The following is an 18408-nucleotide window of genomic DNA, read 5'->3' as shown; positions in this document are numbered from 1 at the left end:
TACAACACTCAGATAGGACACAATACAGAAGGAGCAATCTGCTATTACCATACCTGTTGGCCAGTCACCTGAAATGTCTCCTCTGCATGTATACAGGTTATTTCCATAGGTTCTGTCCCAGATATGTGTCGTAACAATCGACAGGTCTACAAGAAAACATGTCTACAGTTAACTTTCACATCCTCATCCTCCACAATACATAGTATCATTTTATAATTAAAAAGAACATTTTACAAATAAAATTTCTTAAAACCTATTAAAATAAACTTAAACATTACTGAGAAGATTATTATAATATTATATTGGTCACCAATAGATTCTCTGGGAACAAAGCAGATACCAATAAAGGTATAACACTGTTTCTACTTCCTATCCAATCATAGCAAGGTGGTTACAGAATATTAGAAACATAAGGAACCTTTGGAAGGACCTAGTAGTGCCCACATATTTTATATATAAAGAAATTTGGCTCAGAGAAGTAACTTGCTCAAGGTCTCATAGCTAAACTATGTCAGAGTTGCTACAAGCTACACGTTCTATCAACACCATCTTCCAATGGAGCTAACATTGGATTAGGCAGACTGGTATAATAAGGAGAGACCCTATATCAGAGGAAATTACTGAAAATCCTGATGCTTAAAACAGAAAATCAGAGAACATTTTTTTTCAATGTTAAAAAGATTTGCTGCAGGATTCCTAAAATAAGCAATTTCCCTATAGTTATAATATTTGGTTTATAAACACAGCAGCATCAAATTTATTAAATGAAGAAGCTATATCTATAGTCATTTTAAGAATGTTCCCCCAGAAGTTTTTAGGCTTCCACGTAAACAAGTAAAGGAGAGGAAGGCAGTTCAATTCGTCTAAAGGTTCCTTTTAACCATTAGTCTTTGAGATTTGGTGAGCAGGGTATGTTAGATTATGTGAAGATCGCCAAATGGTTCATATCTGTGCGTTTATATACATGTTGGCTAGCAATTACCTCACACATATAAGCTATACATGGGTTCAGTTTTTTGTTTGGTTGGTGATATGGTTTGGCTGTGTCCCCACCCAAATCTCACCTTGAATTGGTAATAATCCCCGCATGTCAAGGGCGGGACCAGGTGGAAGTAACTGAATCACGAGGGCAGTTTCCTCCATATTGTTCTAGTGATAGTGAATAAGTCTCACAGGATCTGATGGTTTTATAAACGGGAATTCCCCTGTACATACTCTCTTGCCTGCTGCCATGGAAGATGTGCCTTTGCTCCTCCTTCGCCTTCTGCTTTGATTATGAGGCCTCCTCTGCCATGTGGAACTGTGAGTTCATTAAACCGCCCCCCCCCTTTTTTTTTTTTATAAATTATCCAGTCTTGAGTATGTCTTTATCAGCAGAGTGAGGATAGACTAATACAGTTGGGTTTTTTTTCCTAGTAGATATCTGACATTTTCAATAGGCAGAAGGCTCAGAATATCAATTAATAAGCCTAACTGGAATTATAACACAAGTGTCAGGTGAAGCATCAGTAACTCATAACTAAGATTTGGAATTGTGTGTCAGATGTCTTCTCGTTGTCCCTCCTTAACTGCTCTCCTCCCTTCTCACATCTGCCATTTGCCCTGGGAGACTGACCTATATTGTCTACACCTATGTTTGGATAATTGGGATTATCCTAATGGGATATCCAGTGGGAAGCCCCATCCACAGATGAACAGAACCAAGGAGAGAATGGGCTTTGACTCCCACGCTCCTCGACTCCCATGCTCCTCCCAGGAGGGTCGCCTTGGGCTGTCTCTGGGCCTAGTCCTAAAATCACAAAGCTCTCAAGGCAGTTCTCTGAAAGGCTTCCACATTCCACATTCCCCTGTTAATGTGGGCCTGGGGTGGTACCAGCCTTGCTACCACTCGCCCCAATTACTGCTCTCTCATGTATGTTTCCCCCATGCCCTGTCTATGCAATTGTAAATAGTTTCTTTATTAAACTCTCTTCAAATTATCCTAATTTGAGTGTGCCATCTCCTCCCTGCTGAGACCCTGACGGATTCGAACAGAAACAAGGTCATACAACATACCTCCATGGCTCTACTCCAAGGTCTAACTTCTCTGAGAGGATAAGGAAAAGAAGATTAAGAAGTTCTTTGTGGGTCTTAGCACTTTTTTTTTTTTGTTTTAGAGACCAGACCATTGCAGGAACAGAACAGATACATGCTATGCTTTTAAGATTCCAAAGGAGAGAGAAAATGCTCAGATAAATTAACCCAAAAGTGTATTTGTGTTAACATTCCCACATAGTTTAATAAAGCCATTATTAAACTACAATTTCTTTAGCACCTTGTTTACTCACCTCAACAAGCTGCTCTTTCTGTTCAGAGAGTTTACAGGCATATTCAGCCAACGCTTCTAAATTTCCTTCTACTCCAGTAAGTTTTAATGCTTTTAGAACCACATGATCAGCATGGTATTTTAATAGATCTGCTGCCAGCTGTGTCGCTGTACTATGAAGCTGCAGATGTGTGTGTGGGTGGGGGAGTGGGGGTTGGAGAAGGAGAAGGGTGATGAAGGAAAGAAAACAAACAATAACATTTTGTGACCAAGCACCACATCAGCACTTTAAAACTATTGATAAAGAGAAGCCGCAAAGCAGTTCCATGGGTTCCACTGAGGGGAGGGTGTAAAGTTCCCTGTGTAACAGTAGGAGTTGTGTAGCACTGGTGAGCTTACAGTTTCTCTCAAGGGCAGGAGTGATATCTAATTCATCCTTTAACCCCCTGGTGCTAGTGCTAATGCTGTTTCTAAAAGATGAACTGGTTATTCGCTGAGTAATCTTGTCTCTTTTCCATTCTGTTATCAACCAGTTCTTTCCCATGTAGCTTCTCCCTTAGGTGAAAAATGCTTCTGCTAGTCTTAAAGTTGGTGAGGAATGAAACAGCATTAAGAGTATTAAGAGTGCAATATTTAGAGTACTAAGAAAATTGGCATTTTGTGATCATTAATAAGTTCTTTAGCATACTTCTGAAAAAGTACCAATGTGAGATACAGTCAATTAGGTATTTAACAAAATTTATTAAAAACCTATATCATGGCAAGCACTGCAGCACTGTACTAGAGGCTGAGCATACATGACAAGTGGAACACAACCCCTGCTCTCAGGGAGGTCAGAATCTGTCTATAGTTGCGATCCAGATCTTTACTCTCTACCTCTACGAACAAACTGGGTCCCAGGAAAAACAACAGATTAAAGGGTGACACAAATCCCATGGTTTTATTGACTTTGGGTGGAATGCATGGCTTACTCTTACTAGATATCTTTGGACACTATTACTCCAAAATCTTTTCTTCTTATCTTGCCCTTTTTTTTTTTTTTAATGACATGACAGGTTATTTTGGGGTTGTCCAAAAATAGATCATTTTTAATAACATTGTTCTCAGAAAAATCTGACTTTGAATTAAATCTATTTGAATGAAGTGACTTCTTTTTTCCTGGAAGTAATCCAACCTCAATTCAAAGTAGAGGATTGTCTCCAAAATTAACAATAGGATAGTCTCTACATTCATGCAACTAAGTGAGAATAATTACAGTTAGAACAAAGAAACTAAAATTCACTTTCCTTAGGAAACTAAATGCCACATAAGAACTTAAAAAGATTTTGCTTTGCCAGCAGGACCTTAGAGAATATCTAATGCCAGTCATTTATTTTACAGACTATCAAACAGCTCCACAGAGACTGTATCTTGCCAAGGTCACGTAACTCTTCTCACGTGTAAGAGAGGGAGGCAGGACAAACGCAAAGTTCCTGCTCTATGCCACGTCCTGACAGCAGCCTTATATACATTACCTCCCTTAATCCTTACAAGAATTCTATGAGGTTGACATGGATATATCCATATAAGAGGTAACGAAAATGAAGCCTATGGAAAGCCACTCAGTCTATCACCAGTAGACCATGTTCTACTGATAGTCAGGATTTTAACAATACTTTAGTTAAAACTGAATAGTCTGGAATAAAATGGGTAGGGTTTTTTCTTTCCTTTTTGTTTTATTTTGTTTTTTCCTTGTGTCAAGGGCAGCAGGCTTTATTATAAAGCATAGAAACCCATGTCTTTCTATGTTTAACAGGATGTTTAAATGATTTCAATAGACATATCAGCACCAAGTAAGATGTGAAACAGATCACCATGTGTATAATTTATATAAGAAACATCCAAAAACCAATTTCAGCCAGGCATGATGGCTTACACCTGTAATCCCAGCACTTTGGGAGGCCAAGGTGGAAACACTGCTTGAGCCCAGGAGTTCAAGACCAGCCTGAGTTTATAATAGTGAGACTCGGTCTCTACAAAAACTTAGCCAGGCATGGTGGCATGCACCTGTGGCCCAGCTACATGGGAGGATGAGGCAGGAGGATCACTTGAGACCAGAAGGTCAAGGCTGCAGTGAGCCATGTTCGCACCATTGTCTGGGCAAGAAAGTGAGACCCTATCTCAAAAATAAGAAAATGTTTTTAAAATTCTAACTTCATTGTCTTGAGCCCTTGACCATCTTCAAGAATATAAAAGAACTAAGCCCGGGTGCAGTGGCTCACTTTGGGAGGCCAAGGCGGGTGGATCCCTTGAGGTCAGGAGTTTGAGACCAGCCTGGCCAACATGGTGAAACCCCATCTCTACTAAAAATACAAAAATTAGCTGGGTATGGTGGCTTGCATCTGTAATCCCAGCTACTCAGGAGGCTGAGGCATGGGAATCGCGCTTGAACCCCTGAGGTGGAGGTGGCAGTGAGCCAAGATCACGCCACTGCACTCCAGCTTGGGCAACAGAGTGAGACTCTATCTTAAAAAAATAACAAAAATAAAAGAATTAAGAAAGCAGAGTTAAGGGAAAGGAGAGGTCTGTGTGAGGAGGGTCTGTCTGGAGAGCTGCTGGGTGCCCACTGTGACTCCCTCCTCCAGGCATGCCTCAAAGTGGAGGGAGCAACAGGATATAGGAGTTGAGGGGAGGGGGTGGGGGTTGTGGGGGGTGACAGGAAAGCCTCTGAAGAACCACTAAAGTATCCATGAGAGTGAGAGTCTGCTGTAAATGTCTACCAAGCCCAAAGCCATTTGATAAGGGTGCTGGTCACTAAAAACCTTCTGCTTCTCAACTTTCTCTCTTCTGTCTCTACGCCACAACCTAACAAAAATCAACAACAGCTACGTAATGGAGGGTGAGGAAAGTGAAAAAGGGAGAAGAGACCACATCTTCCCAAAAGCTCTATCTAACTGGAGCTGGGAAAACAGGGAACAGGGGAGAAGCCCTACAACTAAATGAAGATTTAAATACTGATTAATATATTGGAGGGAACATTCTAAGTTTTCAACTGAGATCGTGTTTTGTGACTTAAAGCAGGAATTGGCAAACTTTTTCTGTAACGGGCCAGAGAGTAAATATTTTAGGCCCTATTGCGACTATTCAACTCTGCGGTTGTAGTGAGAAAACAGTAGACAGTAGGTCCATGGGCAGCACTGTGTCCCCGTACACTCTACTGACAAAAATGGTCCAGTTGTAGTTTGTGAACACCTGACTTAAAGTGACCATAGGACTTTCAATAACCTGAGAGTGGACAAGTAAGTCATGAGATGACCAACTTTTTATTCAGGGAACAGGGAAACCCTCTCAACCAAAGGAATATTTTTTTAAATTTACTTCAGTGAGACAGAATTCATATACAACAAAAGGTACCCATTTTAAAGGTACTGTTCAGTGAGTTTTGATGAACATACACAGCCATGTAACCACCACAACAATTAATTTTGAACATTTCCAACATGCCAAAAAGTCCTCCTATGCCCTTTTGCAGTAAATATACCCCAACCTCTGACATGAGATAGCCACTGATCTGATTTATGTCATTATAAATTAGTTTCGCCTTTTCTAGAATTGTTTTTTTCTAAATGGAATTTTATACATATAATCATTTGTGTCTGGCTTCTTTTGCTTAGTATGTCTTCACTAATTCATCCATATTGTTGCATGTATCAATACTGTTCTCCTTTATTGCTGAATAGTATTTGGTAGAATTATTCCAAAATTCATTTTTCAATTCCTCTGTTGATGGAATTTTAGGTGGTTCTTAGTTTTTTGTTACTATGAAGAAAGCTATGAAAATTCATGTATAAACTTTGAGAATGAGGGCATTAATAAAATTATGGCTTCAAAATAACTATGTCAAAGGAAATCTTTTTTTTTTTTTTTTTTTTTTGAGACAGGGTCTCACTCTGGCACCCAGGCTGAAGTGCAGCAGCGCAATCATGGCTCACTGCAGCCTTGAGCTCTGGGGATCGGGTGATTCTCCCACTTCAGCCTCCCAAGTAGCTGGGACTACAGGCGCTAACCACCACACCTGGCTAATCTTTTGTGTTTTTTGTAGAGATGGGGTTTCGCCATGTTGCCCAGGCTAATCTCGAACTCCTAGGCTCAAGTGATCCTCCCACCTTGGCCTCCCCACAGTTCTGGAATTACGGGTATGAGCCACCACGCCTGGCCTCAAAGGAAAACTTTCAAAACCATTTTCTAGGCACAGAGACATACTAATACTAATGCATTTCATACACCCATACAACATGAAAATTAGCAAAGAATTAGAAGAAGCTAAATTTCAAACTATACTTACTTGTTTCTTAAGTTCATTAAGACTGTGACTGATTTTCAAAATACTGAGTTCCAGTTCTTCAGCGATGCTTTTTGTTTTCTTGCTTTGCTAAAAATTTTAAAAAGTATATATGTAGTGTTACCGCATCTCTTTAATCTGTTAATTCCAATTTTATTTGAACTGTAAATTGTAATAAATTTTAATATTATTCTGTGAACTATAAAAGTAGGTTTTCAAAATTTACCTGTTTAAAGTTAGAGTGGAAAATAAAATTTCAGTTTAGTTATATTTTTCAATGCTAACTACAAATAGGTGAACTTTTGTTTTTTATTTATTTATTTTTCTGTGAACCTATGGATTATATTGAAAGGTGAACTTTTAAAATCTAATTTTCTTTAATAAATTCATCAAGTCTAAAACTGATCTCTTATTTTCTGCCTAGAATGTCCATGCTTTCACTCCTAACCTAGTTAAAAATTAAAATCCTACTCGTCTTTAAGATCTTACATAAATGTCTTTTTCTCAGAAAGGCTTTTTCAGATCATTCAATCTAAATCAGACCCTCTTCTTACTCATTGTAATCTTTTTGGTCAATAATCATCCCAGTTTGCAATTACATATTTATTTTTTCAGTCCAAACCATCTGGAATTTTTTATTTTTTGTTTGTTTAAAGTCTATCTTCCCCACTAGACCATGAAAGCTGGGTTCACATCTATTTTGCACACCACTAAATCCACAGTACCTGGCATAGCAAACAATAAGTAGTAGAGATTCAATTCTTTGCATGATAAATAAAAATTAAATATCAATACTTCATGAAGCCTTCTTGAGCCCTCTCCCTAAATATAAGTTTGTCCTCCTTCAAACCGTCTCAATGCATAGTCTACGCCTTCTCTTAGGATACCTACAAAGCTATTTGTACTTGTCTCACCCCTTCCCACAAATTTCTTTATTGTAAAATTCTTGCAGACAAAGATTTTATCTTATTCATCTTTAGATTTATGGTGCTTGGCATATAAAAGGTACCAATAACAACTGCTGAAAAAAATGAATGAACGAAAAACACATCTAGCATGCAGGATCAGAGCTCTGAGTGCTTGTGAAATACGCACAGGGTAAATTTGCGAAATTTCTGACATTTGCTAATTGCAAATTTGAATATTAATAGAATCACATTCCCAACACAGAGTATTTCATCACAAGCAACTCTTTATAGTGAGTGTTGGACTTAAAATTTAACACTGAAGCAATCTACACTTCAGATTGTGTATCACACAGATAATTCAAACTAAACACAAAACAATGCTCAAGTCTCTCACACCACTCTACTTTAGGGCAAGATTCCGTGTTAATAAGAATATGTGCACTACTGTGATGCCAAGAAAATATCTGAGAAATCTGTGATTCATATCTATGTTCATTCATAAATTAATCTATTTACAAAGAAATCAACTGCTGTTTCTTTCTTCAGTCTCAGCCATATCCACCCTCCTTCATCATCTTTACTGCCAAAGCTTTGTTCATGACTTCCAGATTTGTACTATGGCTGCTGTATATTGTAAGCCATGTTAAATATTTTTTTGACAGAGCCTGGGCCTAAGAAATAAATAATCCTAGAGACATATCCCAGGGCTCTGTCTCTCCATTTTGCAATCCACCTGCTATAAGAGACTGTGTACACGCTTCCTATGCTGTCCCATTTCCGTCAGTCTTGGCCGTTCATTCTTGCCCAAATAAGCTCCTCTGCTTGAAGCACACCAACAGCCCATTTAAGGCTCATAGAGTGGCCGCCCACCAATTTTAGACCAGGAATTTGTGCAAGGGTGAAAAGCTTTTACTTGCCAGCTGGATCTACCCTTGTTTTCATTGAATCTACACCCCAATAAGTTTTCCAAATCATTGTGTCTGTAAATCAGCTGTCCTCAGAGGTAAGAACTGTGTACATCTGAATGGCTCCAGCAGTCAGGCTCAGGTCCCAAGAACTTCTAGATGGGGGTCTACTCCTCTGTTCTTCACTCTGAAGAAGCATTTTGGGGAGGAATTTTCCAGAGGTGAGTTTGGTGAAAGAGTGGGGACAACAGAGTAAACTAGTGATAGTGACAAAGGCACAGAATTCAGACTGGCTAGAATGAGAGTCAACAGGCCTGGAAATAAATGTCAAGTACTGTGAGTGCTAGATGGGAAGGATATTTTGGCCAACTAGGAGGGAGAAAACGGATGAGACATCCTGTCCCATTCTGGAACAAATTCATACTCCTGGTGATTATGTTAGCTTCCACATCTTGCAAAACTTTATGGGAAAGCCATTATATAAGATTTACTTTGATTTTTAAAAAAGTTCTTACAGCTTGAATCCACACAGAAATTAACTGCTGCAGTTCCATTCTCGCCTGAGTTGACAGTTCCAAGATGCGTTCCCTGTGCTCATGGCTGGTGTAGGCAGAATCAGTAAAGTCCTCCGTACGCTCCAAGATGACTTCCAATGTCACAGAAAGATTCTCTTTGGACTGAAAATAAAGATTCTCCCGAAGAGCTTCAATATTCATCTGAGAACAAAAAGGACATCCATCCATCAATGTGAGTCAATATACACACTTGACCAAAATGGGTTGTAATTTCTAACAGTACCCAGGAAAACACTAACATTTTCTTTTTCCAAGCTGAGGGGAAATACAGCCACCAATGATATCTATATTCTCCACTAACCCAGGAGGACACATTGCTCAAAAGCCTTCAATATACATGCAAAGCATCATTCCCAGAGTAATTAATACAATGATATTCCTGTGGAATCAGTGAATACTAAGGCAGAAAGAGCATCATCCTGTAGCAACCAGTAGGAAAAATGAACCAGCCTCCAGGTAAAAGATTTGCACCTGAGAAAATGCGTAGGCAAAGTCCTGGAAGATAACTTACACCCAAATATGACATGTGCTGAGCCCAGGGGGAAGGATGATGTGGAAGATGTGGGGTGTGAGAAGGACTAGGGAAGGCATCCATTTTTCCTTCATTAATTCAACAAAGACTCTCCTAGTTACCTAACTGGTCTCCCTAAATTTTGTTTAAAGTCCCCAACAGCACCTTACTAACCCAAACATCCTCTACCAGAGGGTCTATATAATCTAAAATGTAAACCGTCTGATACTGCCACCTCCCTCTAATAGCTCCTCACTATCTATAGAGAATCAAGCCCAAACATCTATGGTATAGCACAAAAACCTCTACGGCCTGTCTTTATATACCTCTCTAACAGTCTATCTCACCCCCCTGAACCCCCTAACAACCTTTCACTTCAGCCACCCTGTTTGGAGCTCCTTGACTATGTGATGAACACATGCTCACGTATGCAGTCTTTCTCTCTCAGCTTTCTACGATGCATCATGCCACTTCAACCCTACAAAACACTATAGTCCATGAAATATGTCACACAGACAACTTGGGCCAAGAGGCAACAAGTGGTAATGATCATGATTATGGTCACAATGAATGTGATAATAAGGATAGCTTACATTTGTTTAACACTTTAAAGTCCTTTCACAAATGTTATTTTAATTAATCCTTACGTGTGACCCATTTTAACACGATCCATGAAAATACCAAAGTTTGGGAAAGTCAAGATGCCAGAGGAGAGTCCTTGCTTCCCCTCCTGCTCTTGGCCCAAGTTGTGTCAGGTGATCACTCCATCCTAGGTAGACAGAAACTCGTATTTAAGCTAGGAAAGAATATGGATAATAGTAAGGTATGGAATTTACAATGGGGATCTTCTCAGAGAATTAAATTTATTTTATTAATTTAAGAGAATTAAATCTGAGAATTTAAACAGAATTAAAACATAAAAATCAGTTATATTGGCCTCATACCATTTATGTTAAGGTTTTTTATTTTCCCTTTAGAGAGAAAATACACATGTTTTTAGACAGCAACTTAGTGGAGTTTTGTGGGGGTTTTTTTAAAGAGGCTATTTATTGATATAGTTTCATAACATGTGTCCATATATTCATAGTACCAAATACAATAAAGTATCCAGTTTCCCTCCATCAGAAAAAAAGTAAGACGCCAAAGAGATAATCACAGACAGTGAGACTGAGCCTATTTATAGCATGCCTGATGGTGAGAGGGCAGCAGCCAGAGCTGTCAGCAGCAGCCACAGGCAGAGCACTGCCCCTCCTTCACCTGCACCAGAAATGCAGCAGCAAGAGGCGAAAGATGTCTCTCATCCGACTTGTTTCCCTCATTATCCTTTGACAACACATCTCCTCCCTCAGCATTTATAAAAAGGGAGGATTAGAAAAATAATCTCTAAGATCGCTTTCAGCAATAACATTTTTAAGAGAAGGTTTGGTCCCTATAAGCTTCTTTCCCTTCAGGAAGACTCAGTGGTAGGACTGGCATCATATAAACAAACCCCGAGGTGTAAAGTGAAAGGTCGTGGACTTTGGGATTAGAGAATCCTGGGCCTAAAGAAGGGTTCTACCACTTACTAGCTCTCCTCAAAAAAAAAAAAAAAAAAAAAAAAAAAAACCAGTATATATAATTATATTCACCTAAAGGGCAGGTAGGAATTAAATAAAATATGTATTAAGAGCAAAAAGAGATATTCTTCCCGTTACTGTCTTTCATCCCATGTTCCTACTTAGACCTTCACACATTAGAAATCAAAGTGTACGGCCGGGTGTGGTGGCTCATGCCTATAATCCCAGCACTTTAGGAGGCTGAGGTGGGTGGATCACCTGCGGTCAGGAGTTCAAGACCAGCCTGGCCAACATGGTGAAAACCCATCTCTATTAACAGTACAAAAATTAGCCAGGTGTGGTGGTGGGTGCCTGTAATCCCAGCTACTCAGGAGGCTGAGGCAGGAGAATCGCTTGAACCCAGGAGGCAGAGGTTGCAGAGAGCCAAGATCACGCAATCACACCCCAGCCCAAGCAACAAGAGCAAGACTTCATCTCAAAAATAAATACATAAAATAAATAAAAGTGCAGTAAAATGGAAAGAATGTCATTCTCATCACAGTCCTGTCTGTTAGAAAGGTGGGAACCTTTAGCATTTGGATAACTTCTCAGGGCCTCAGTTTTCTGATCTATTAAAGGAGGGCATTGTACCGGATGACTTCTTAGGGCCCTCCCAACTCAGACACTGCTCTTACCCCGAAAGCATCTTCACCATGTCTATGACTTCTGATGAGAAGTCAGACTTCCTGGAGTCACACTGCCTAGTTTCAAATCCCAGCTCCGGTACTTAGTAGCCAGCAAGTTAATCTCCTTTCTGTTTCTCAAGCTCCTCAAAAGTGTGATGGAAATAATAGCAATAATTCTTTGAGGATTATATAAGTTCATATATTTAAAGCACTCAGAAAAGGGCTGGCACAGAGTAAAGAGTCAATAACTGTTAGTGTGTATTACTGTTTATTTTTAAATTTTAATTATTACTAATTCTATCACTATAGTCTCAAAGTAGCAACCCTCTAACACAGAGAAAAGCAGGAATTCTAGCAGAAATGATTTGCTGCTCGCCATCATCCCATGGATGGTACTGCTCAAAAATGTATGGTACTGCTCAAAAAACAGGAAGGGAACATTCTTTTAAACAGCAGGCTACAGCTAAATCATACAGCTAAAAAGGGCCAGAGTAGCTACTATAACCAAAGACCAGTGTTCTTTGTAAATATACCTCTAACGTAAATATTACTGAGCAACAGGTTTGTACAGAGTGGCACTGCTTTAAATAGATATATTTGCTTTTGTGAAGCATTGTTCTAAAACATTACACAAAAATATGGATACTATACATAATGGTGCTCCATTAAAATGGAAAAAAAAAGAGTGGGTGCAGTGGCTCATGCCTGTGATCCCAGCACTTTGGGAGGTCCAGGCGGGCGGATCACCTGAAGTCAGGAGTTTGAGACCAGCCTGGCCAACATGGTGAAACTCTGCGTCTACCAAAAATACAAAAATTAGCCAGGCGTGGTGGCACATGCCTGTAGTACCAGCTGCTTGGGAGGCTGAGGCACAAGAATCACTTGAACCCAGGAGGCAGAGGCTGCAGTGAGCCAAGATCACACCACTGCACTCCAGCCTGGGTAACAGAGCGAGACTCCATCTCAAAAAATTAAAATAAAATGGAAAGAGAAAAATCAAAATATACTCTCTTTATTCTTACCTTGAATTCCTTAATTCCAGTAAAAATACTGACAGATGAAATGTCAGTCTCTCCATTCGGTTTACAGTCAGTCACAATTTCAATGACCTTATCCAATGCCACCTTCATGCGGTCAAATACTCCTTCTTTGTTTTTATGGGCTGATTCGCAGTTGGGATGCCTCAGACATGTCTTCAAAACAATTGAAATTTTTTATTTTAATATTTGATTTATGTCATAATGCACAAAAATCTTACAGAGAACATGTCATGCTAAGAAAAATGGTTCTTTACCAAAATCTCCTGGGTCCCTGGCTCACTCAGCTGCTTCTCCTCACTAAAGTGGAAGCAGGATGAGTAAAAAGCGATAGCAAGGTTAAATAAAAAAATGCAGAGTGCAGAACTATACCTTTATACTTCAATAGTAAGTTTACTTAAAAATTTTTTGAGAAAAAATCTCTCCATCATGATTAAAACTATTTTTAAATGTTGCCTTACACATGCAAGAAATGAAAAAGAATGAAGAAAAATGAAATGAACAGAGATGAAATATGATCATGGATGCATCTTGACTTTTAAAAAATAATGTAAATGAAAAACTCAAGAGCCTAGACAAAACAGAGCCTTCTGAGTGGGTTCCATGAAGTCTCTATTTTTGTGGCTTCACTGATTCTAGTACAGGATAAATACTCTCAGAAGAAAAGGTTATTCCAAACAAATTGCTAATGAGACATTTTATTCATTCTTTCTAGAATTGCACCAATTTTCTGGCCAATTGCTGTTTGGAAATACTCTTGACTGATAATTTTGTTAAAAGTGGAAAAAGGAATTAAAGGGTGAATTTACAGAATAACCAAGGGGTGACTTCTTACTCCACTGTACTTAACAAATCTTAACTTGCCTCGCTTTTTCTAGAGCACATATGCTGGCTCCTCAATGAGACTGGCAAAACCCTGCAGGCAGCGACCATGTGTGACAGGCCTTAATTCACAGCACCTAATACACCATGTTCTGCTGAGCTGTTCAATCAAAGCTGACTCATAAATTAATTATTATTTGGAGTTGGGGAAGAAAGTTAGCATTCTTATAAATAATAACTGAGATTTAACTATTCAGGCCTATGTTCTAAGTTATCACTTTGATCTTTTTTAAAATGCAAATTATGTAAGTTAAATGCATTTAGTCAGGTTTTCTAATTATTAATTTATTACACAGTAAAACAAAAATTCTCTTACCTTTGAAGCTGTAAGGAGCATCATCGTACACTTTTCAAGAACTGCCCTAGCTGCTGCCATTTTTGCCTTTTTCTTTTCATCTTTCAAATCCTAAATATGAAATAAAATCGAGGAGGATTCTAAGATCATGTAAACAATCCAATTTCTTAAGAAAGTATTTATTCAACAATAATACTCAAAAATTCAATAATATTAAGTGGAAAAAAAAAAAAAACAGGATAAAGTTTTACAAAGTGTCACTGCTTCAATATAAACACATCAACACAATATGAGTAGAAAGAAAAAGCTACTCTTAGTAAGGGCTGGAGAGCCAGGAATTGAGACACAGGTAGAGGCTGTACATGGTTGACATTCTGGTGTTCTGTCATACCTGACATTCTCACGCCAAGTGCACACACTGCACCCCTAACCAGAAACACCCAGCCTATGTCTTACTTAATTAAAAGTAAATGTCTTCTGAGCATCTATCGACTATTATTTCCTTCAAAACAGATACTTAAAAGTTGATTATTTAAGGAGCCTTGTCTAATCCCATCGAACTGCTATACATCTCAAATTGGGGTTCATTTGTCTTACTCTTAACCAATATGCTGCTCTGAAATATTCTTAAGATGTTTCTTTGGTAGATTACTTTCCCCAACAAGATTGAAAAGGAACACTTAAGAAAGCATTGTGGATTGAATTTGTTTTGCTGGGGGGTGGCTTCTCCTCACAGAGCCCTCAATAGAACGTGTGCTATTATATGAGGTAGCCAAAGTTTGCTGATCAAATCTACAACAAAATACTCTGTTAATAATTTGGTTATTATATCTAAATCAGAAGTGGGCAATACTTTCAATTAAAGCCCAGATAAACATTTGAGGCCTTCTGAGCTATATGGTCTCTATCACAGCTACTCAATTATATCACTGTAGTGTGAAAGCAAACAGAGACAATACACAAATAAATAAGAACGGCTGTGTTCCAAGAAAACTTTATTTATGGACATTGAAATTTGAATTACATAAAATTTTTCCCTGTCACATTAGTCTTTTTTATTTGTAAGTTAGATTAAAGGCCCTTTCTTACAAATAAGAAAAACCTAAAATTTGAGTATGATTTGCCTTTGAAAGTAAATTTGCTTGAATAAATTAGAATGGATTCAGAAGATAGTCCTACACAATATCACTCTTACTCACTTGCATCCCAATATAGATTTAATAAGAGATAGAGATGGAATTACAAATAGTGTACAACAAAGTGTGTATAACCCCAAAGCTAATGTAGATCACATCCCAAAGAACTGTGTCCTATATGTGAGTATCATCCATCATGGGTACCTATAGATAAAGGTTGAGGTTGCTTATAAAATTTCCACCCATTCCTCTTGTCTTTAACATTTTGGACAGGACTCCTTTCAAAACCACCTGTGGGTCTAGCTGACAATTCATCAGGTGTGTATGCCATACCTAACACTTATAAGCCACATATGACACCATATGATGAATAGTGATAACAAGCGACAGAAAAAGAAGGCATCTCAGCCTGGAAAGGGCTGGTCCACAGGACAAAACAGAGGCGTCCATAAAACCCAGATGGTCCATGAAGTACTAAGCGAAGCTTCCCAATACCTCCAGAAGTACTTTCCTAGACTTGGGTAAGGCTGTCACCACTGCCACTTTCTTTTCTTTTTGAGACAGAGTCTCCCTCCCTTGCCTAGGCTGGAGTGCAGTGGCATGATCTCAGCTCACTGCAGCCTCTGCTTCCCGGGCTCACGCAATTCTCGTGCCTCAGCCTTCTGAGTAGCTAGGATTACAGGCGTGTGCCACCACACCTAGCTAATTGCTGTATTTTTAGAAGAGATGGTGTTTTGTCACGTTGGCCAGGCTGGTCTCAAACTCCTGACCTCAGGTGATCCACCCACCTCAGCCTCCCAAAGTGCTGGGATTACAGGCATAAGCCACCACGCCCAGCCTTACCGCTGCCACTTTCTACCACCTTGGTCCAGGTCACCATCATCTCTCAATAGATTACTGTAATATCCTCTTGAGTGGTCTCCCTGTCTCTGCCCTTGTCTCCATGCAAACTATTCTCAACATGGCAGCCAGAGTGATACTGTTAAAATGTAAGTCAGAATGTCATTCTTCTACTCAAAACCTGCAGTGGCTCCCCATTTTACTTAAAGTCAAAGTCCTTACACAGTTTGGCCTGCCTACTACCTCTCTGATTTCATCTTATTACCCTTCCCCTTTGCTCACTTTGATCCATCCACTGGCCTTCGTGTTCTTTGAACACATCATGCATGTTTCTGTTTTATTGTCTATCTCCTCCCACCCCTACTAAAACATAAGCTCCACGAGTGCAGAGGCTTTTGTCACTTTTATTTACTGCTGAATCCTTAACACCTAGTGTAGTATTTGGTTAACAGTAAGCAGCTTATGAATATTTGCTGAGAAAACTGAGAATGCACCTGACCTATAGCTCTTTGCAGGATATTTTGACTATTCTAAAGGAGAAAGTATTTCAACCCTGGATGCATATTCCGCAAAAATGACCCAGGAGTAGCACTTATCAAACACAAAGATGATAAAAAGGCTGCCAGTAAGTTTCAGGGGTCTCACATTTAATGAGCTAAATTGTTAAAAATAGATACCTCTTTAGCCAGAAGTTTTTAAATGTTGGATTACAATATTACAAGAATTGAGAAAAATAAAATGTTCTCCATGCCAAATTTCTAACTACAAATCAAAATGATGGTGAAAGTTTTTCAGTTATGTCCAGAAGCTGAAGAGAATCCTGTAGGAAGTGTAACTGAAGGATGGCAGCTTTAGAACCTATGACTCATGCCACACTTGCTCAAAGGATCAAGAAAATGCTAGATGATAAGCTATTATAATAAAAAAAATTCAGGCTAATAATTTTCATTGGGGAGAATGAGGAGAAGAAGGAAGATTAAGAGAAAGAGAAGGAAAAGAAAGGAAATTTGTTTTATAAAGAACAATACTGGTAGAGAGAAAATGAAACAATAAGGTACCTGCCTACAGAAACATCATTGGTATTAGAAACCAATGCCATTATTTAGCCTGCCACTTTCCAGACCAATACCCATCTTTCAACTCCAGCTGCAACTGGGAAAGTTCGTATCAAAAACTGAGAGAATACCTATGGGACTACACCCAGAACCATCCCAAGAAATGGTCAATTATTATATATATTTAACCTGCCAACAAGACAGACTCCTACACAAATACCCCAACAAGGAAAAGTCAATCCTAGACATAATATGGTCTTCTGTCTCCCAAAACTGAGGAGCTTATTGTCTGAATTGGGGAACAGACCCACAAAGAACTAATATTGGCTGGGCACAGTGGCTCACACCTGTAATCCCAGCACTTTGGGAGGCTGAGGCAGGTGGATCACCTGAGATTAGGAGTTCAAGACCAGCCTGGCTAACACGGTGAAACCCAGTCTCTACTAAAAATACAAAAAGTTAGCCGGGCGTGGTGGTGCATGCCTGTATTCCCAGCTACTCAGGAGGCTGAGGCAGGAGAATCACTTGAACCCGGGAGGTGGAGGTTGCAGTGAGCCGAGATCATGACACTGCACTCCAGCCTGGGCGACAGAGCAAGACTCTGTCTCAAAAAATAAATAAATAAAATAAAATAAAATAAAAAATGACTATCATGTTGTAGTTTGAGAACTACAGGCTTTAGTATCAGATATAACTGAGTTCAATCTGCAAGAATAGTGACCTTGGGAAAGTTTATCCTTGTCTCAGATTCAGTTTCCCTGTATGTAAAACAGCAGTAACAATACCTACCTCATAGGGATGTTTTGAGAATTAAATGAGATCATGTACATTAAGTACCTAACACATAGGCAGTGCAAATAAATAATAGCTTGGGTTATTACTATTAATCTAATATGGTAAGAATAACAAATATCTAACAAGATACTATAAGAATACGTATGATGACTCAATTTTATGTGCCTGAGCCCTGGGAGAGGAATCAAATGGAAAGCTTCATAAAAGAGAAAGTAACCAAATACAAAGAAGAAGTACTTAAGTTGAGCCCTGAAGGCAAGTATGACCTTTCCCAGTGTGTGAGGCGGGAACAAAATTAACTGTTATAAATGTACAAAAAAAGACATACAGATCTACTTACAGATCTACTTTGCTGGCTTATTTGTGAAAGGCTTTCAAGACCAAGGCTATAGACTTAATAAGCAAAGAAACCAATCCAAACAATCCTAAAGATCATACCTCCATCCAAACTAAAAAGTATGTATTTATCTGAAGATTGTAAAATGTGATGAATACATACATTTTGTCTATCTCCACTCAGATGTGCAAACTCCACCATTTCATTTCCAAATTGACTGAATATTTGGACAAACTCTTGAAAGCTATTCACTTTCTCTAGTCTTTCCATAGTTGCAAGAACCTG

The 18408-nt window shown here is 38.9% G+C and overlaps 1 protein-coding gene across 2 annotated transcripts in view; it reads right to left on the bottom strand.

The window, feature by feature from the left end:
- CTNNAL1 (catenin alpha like 1) overlaps positions 1-18408 on the bottom strand; it is a 72290-nt gene that overhangs the window by 29689 nt on the left and 24193 nt on the right. For both annotated transcript variants that reach the window (XM_025359772.1, XM_025359774.1), the window contains exons 4-10: positions 18286-18405; positions 13982-14071; positions 12769-12939; positions 8955-9155; positions 6630-6716; positions 2328-2486; positions 54-146 (exon numbers count right to left, since the gene is read on the bottom strand). In XM_025359772.1, coding sequence (XP_025215557.1) covers positions 54-146; positions 2328-2486; positions 6630-6716; positions 8955-9155; positions 12769-12939; positions 13982-14071; positions 18286-18405 — 921 coding nt within the window. The remainder of the gene's footprint in view (positions 1-53; positions 147-2327; positions 2487-6629; positions 6717-8954; positions 9156-12768; positions 12940-13981; positions 14072-18285; positions 18406-18408) is intronic.

The sequence above is a fragment of the Theropithecus gelada genome, chromosome 15, assembly GCF_003255815.1.
Source record: "Theropithecus gelada isolate Dixy chromosome 15, Tgel_1.0, whole genome shotgun sequence".
Lineage (NCBI taxonomy): Eukaryota > Metazoa > Chordata > Mammalia > Primates > Cercopithecidae > Theropithecus > Theropithecus gelada.
This window is presented reverse-complemented; position numbering and strand designations above follow the sequence as displayed.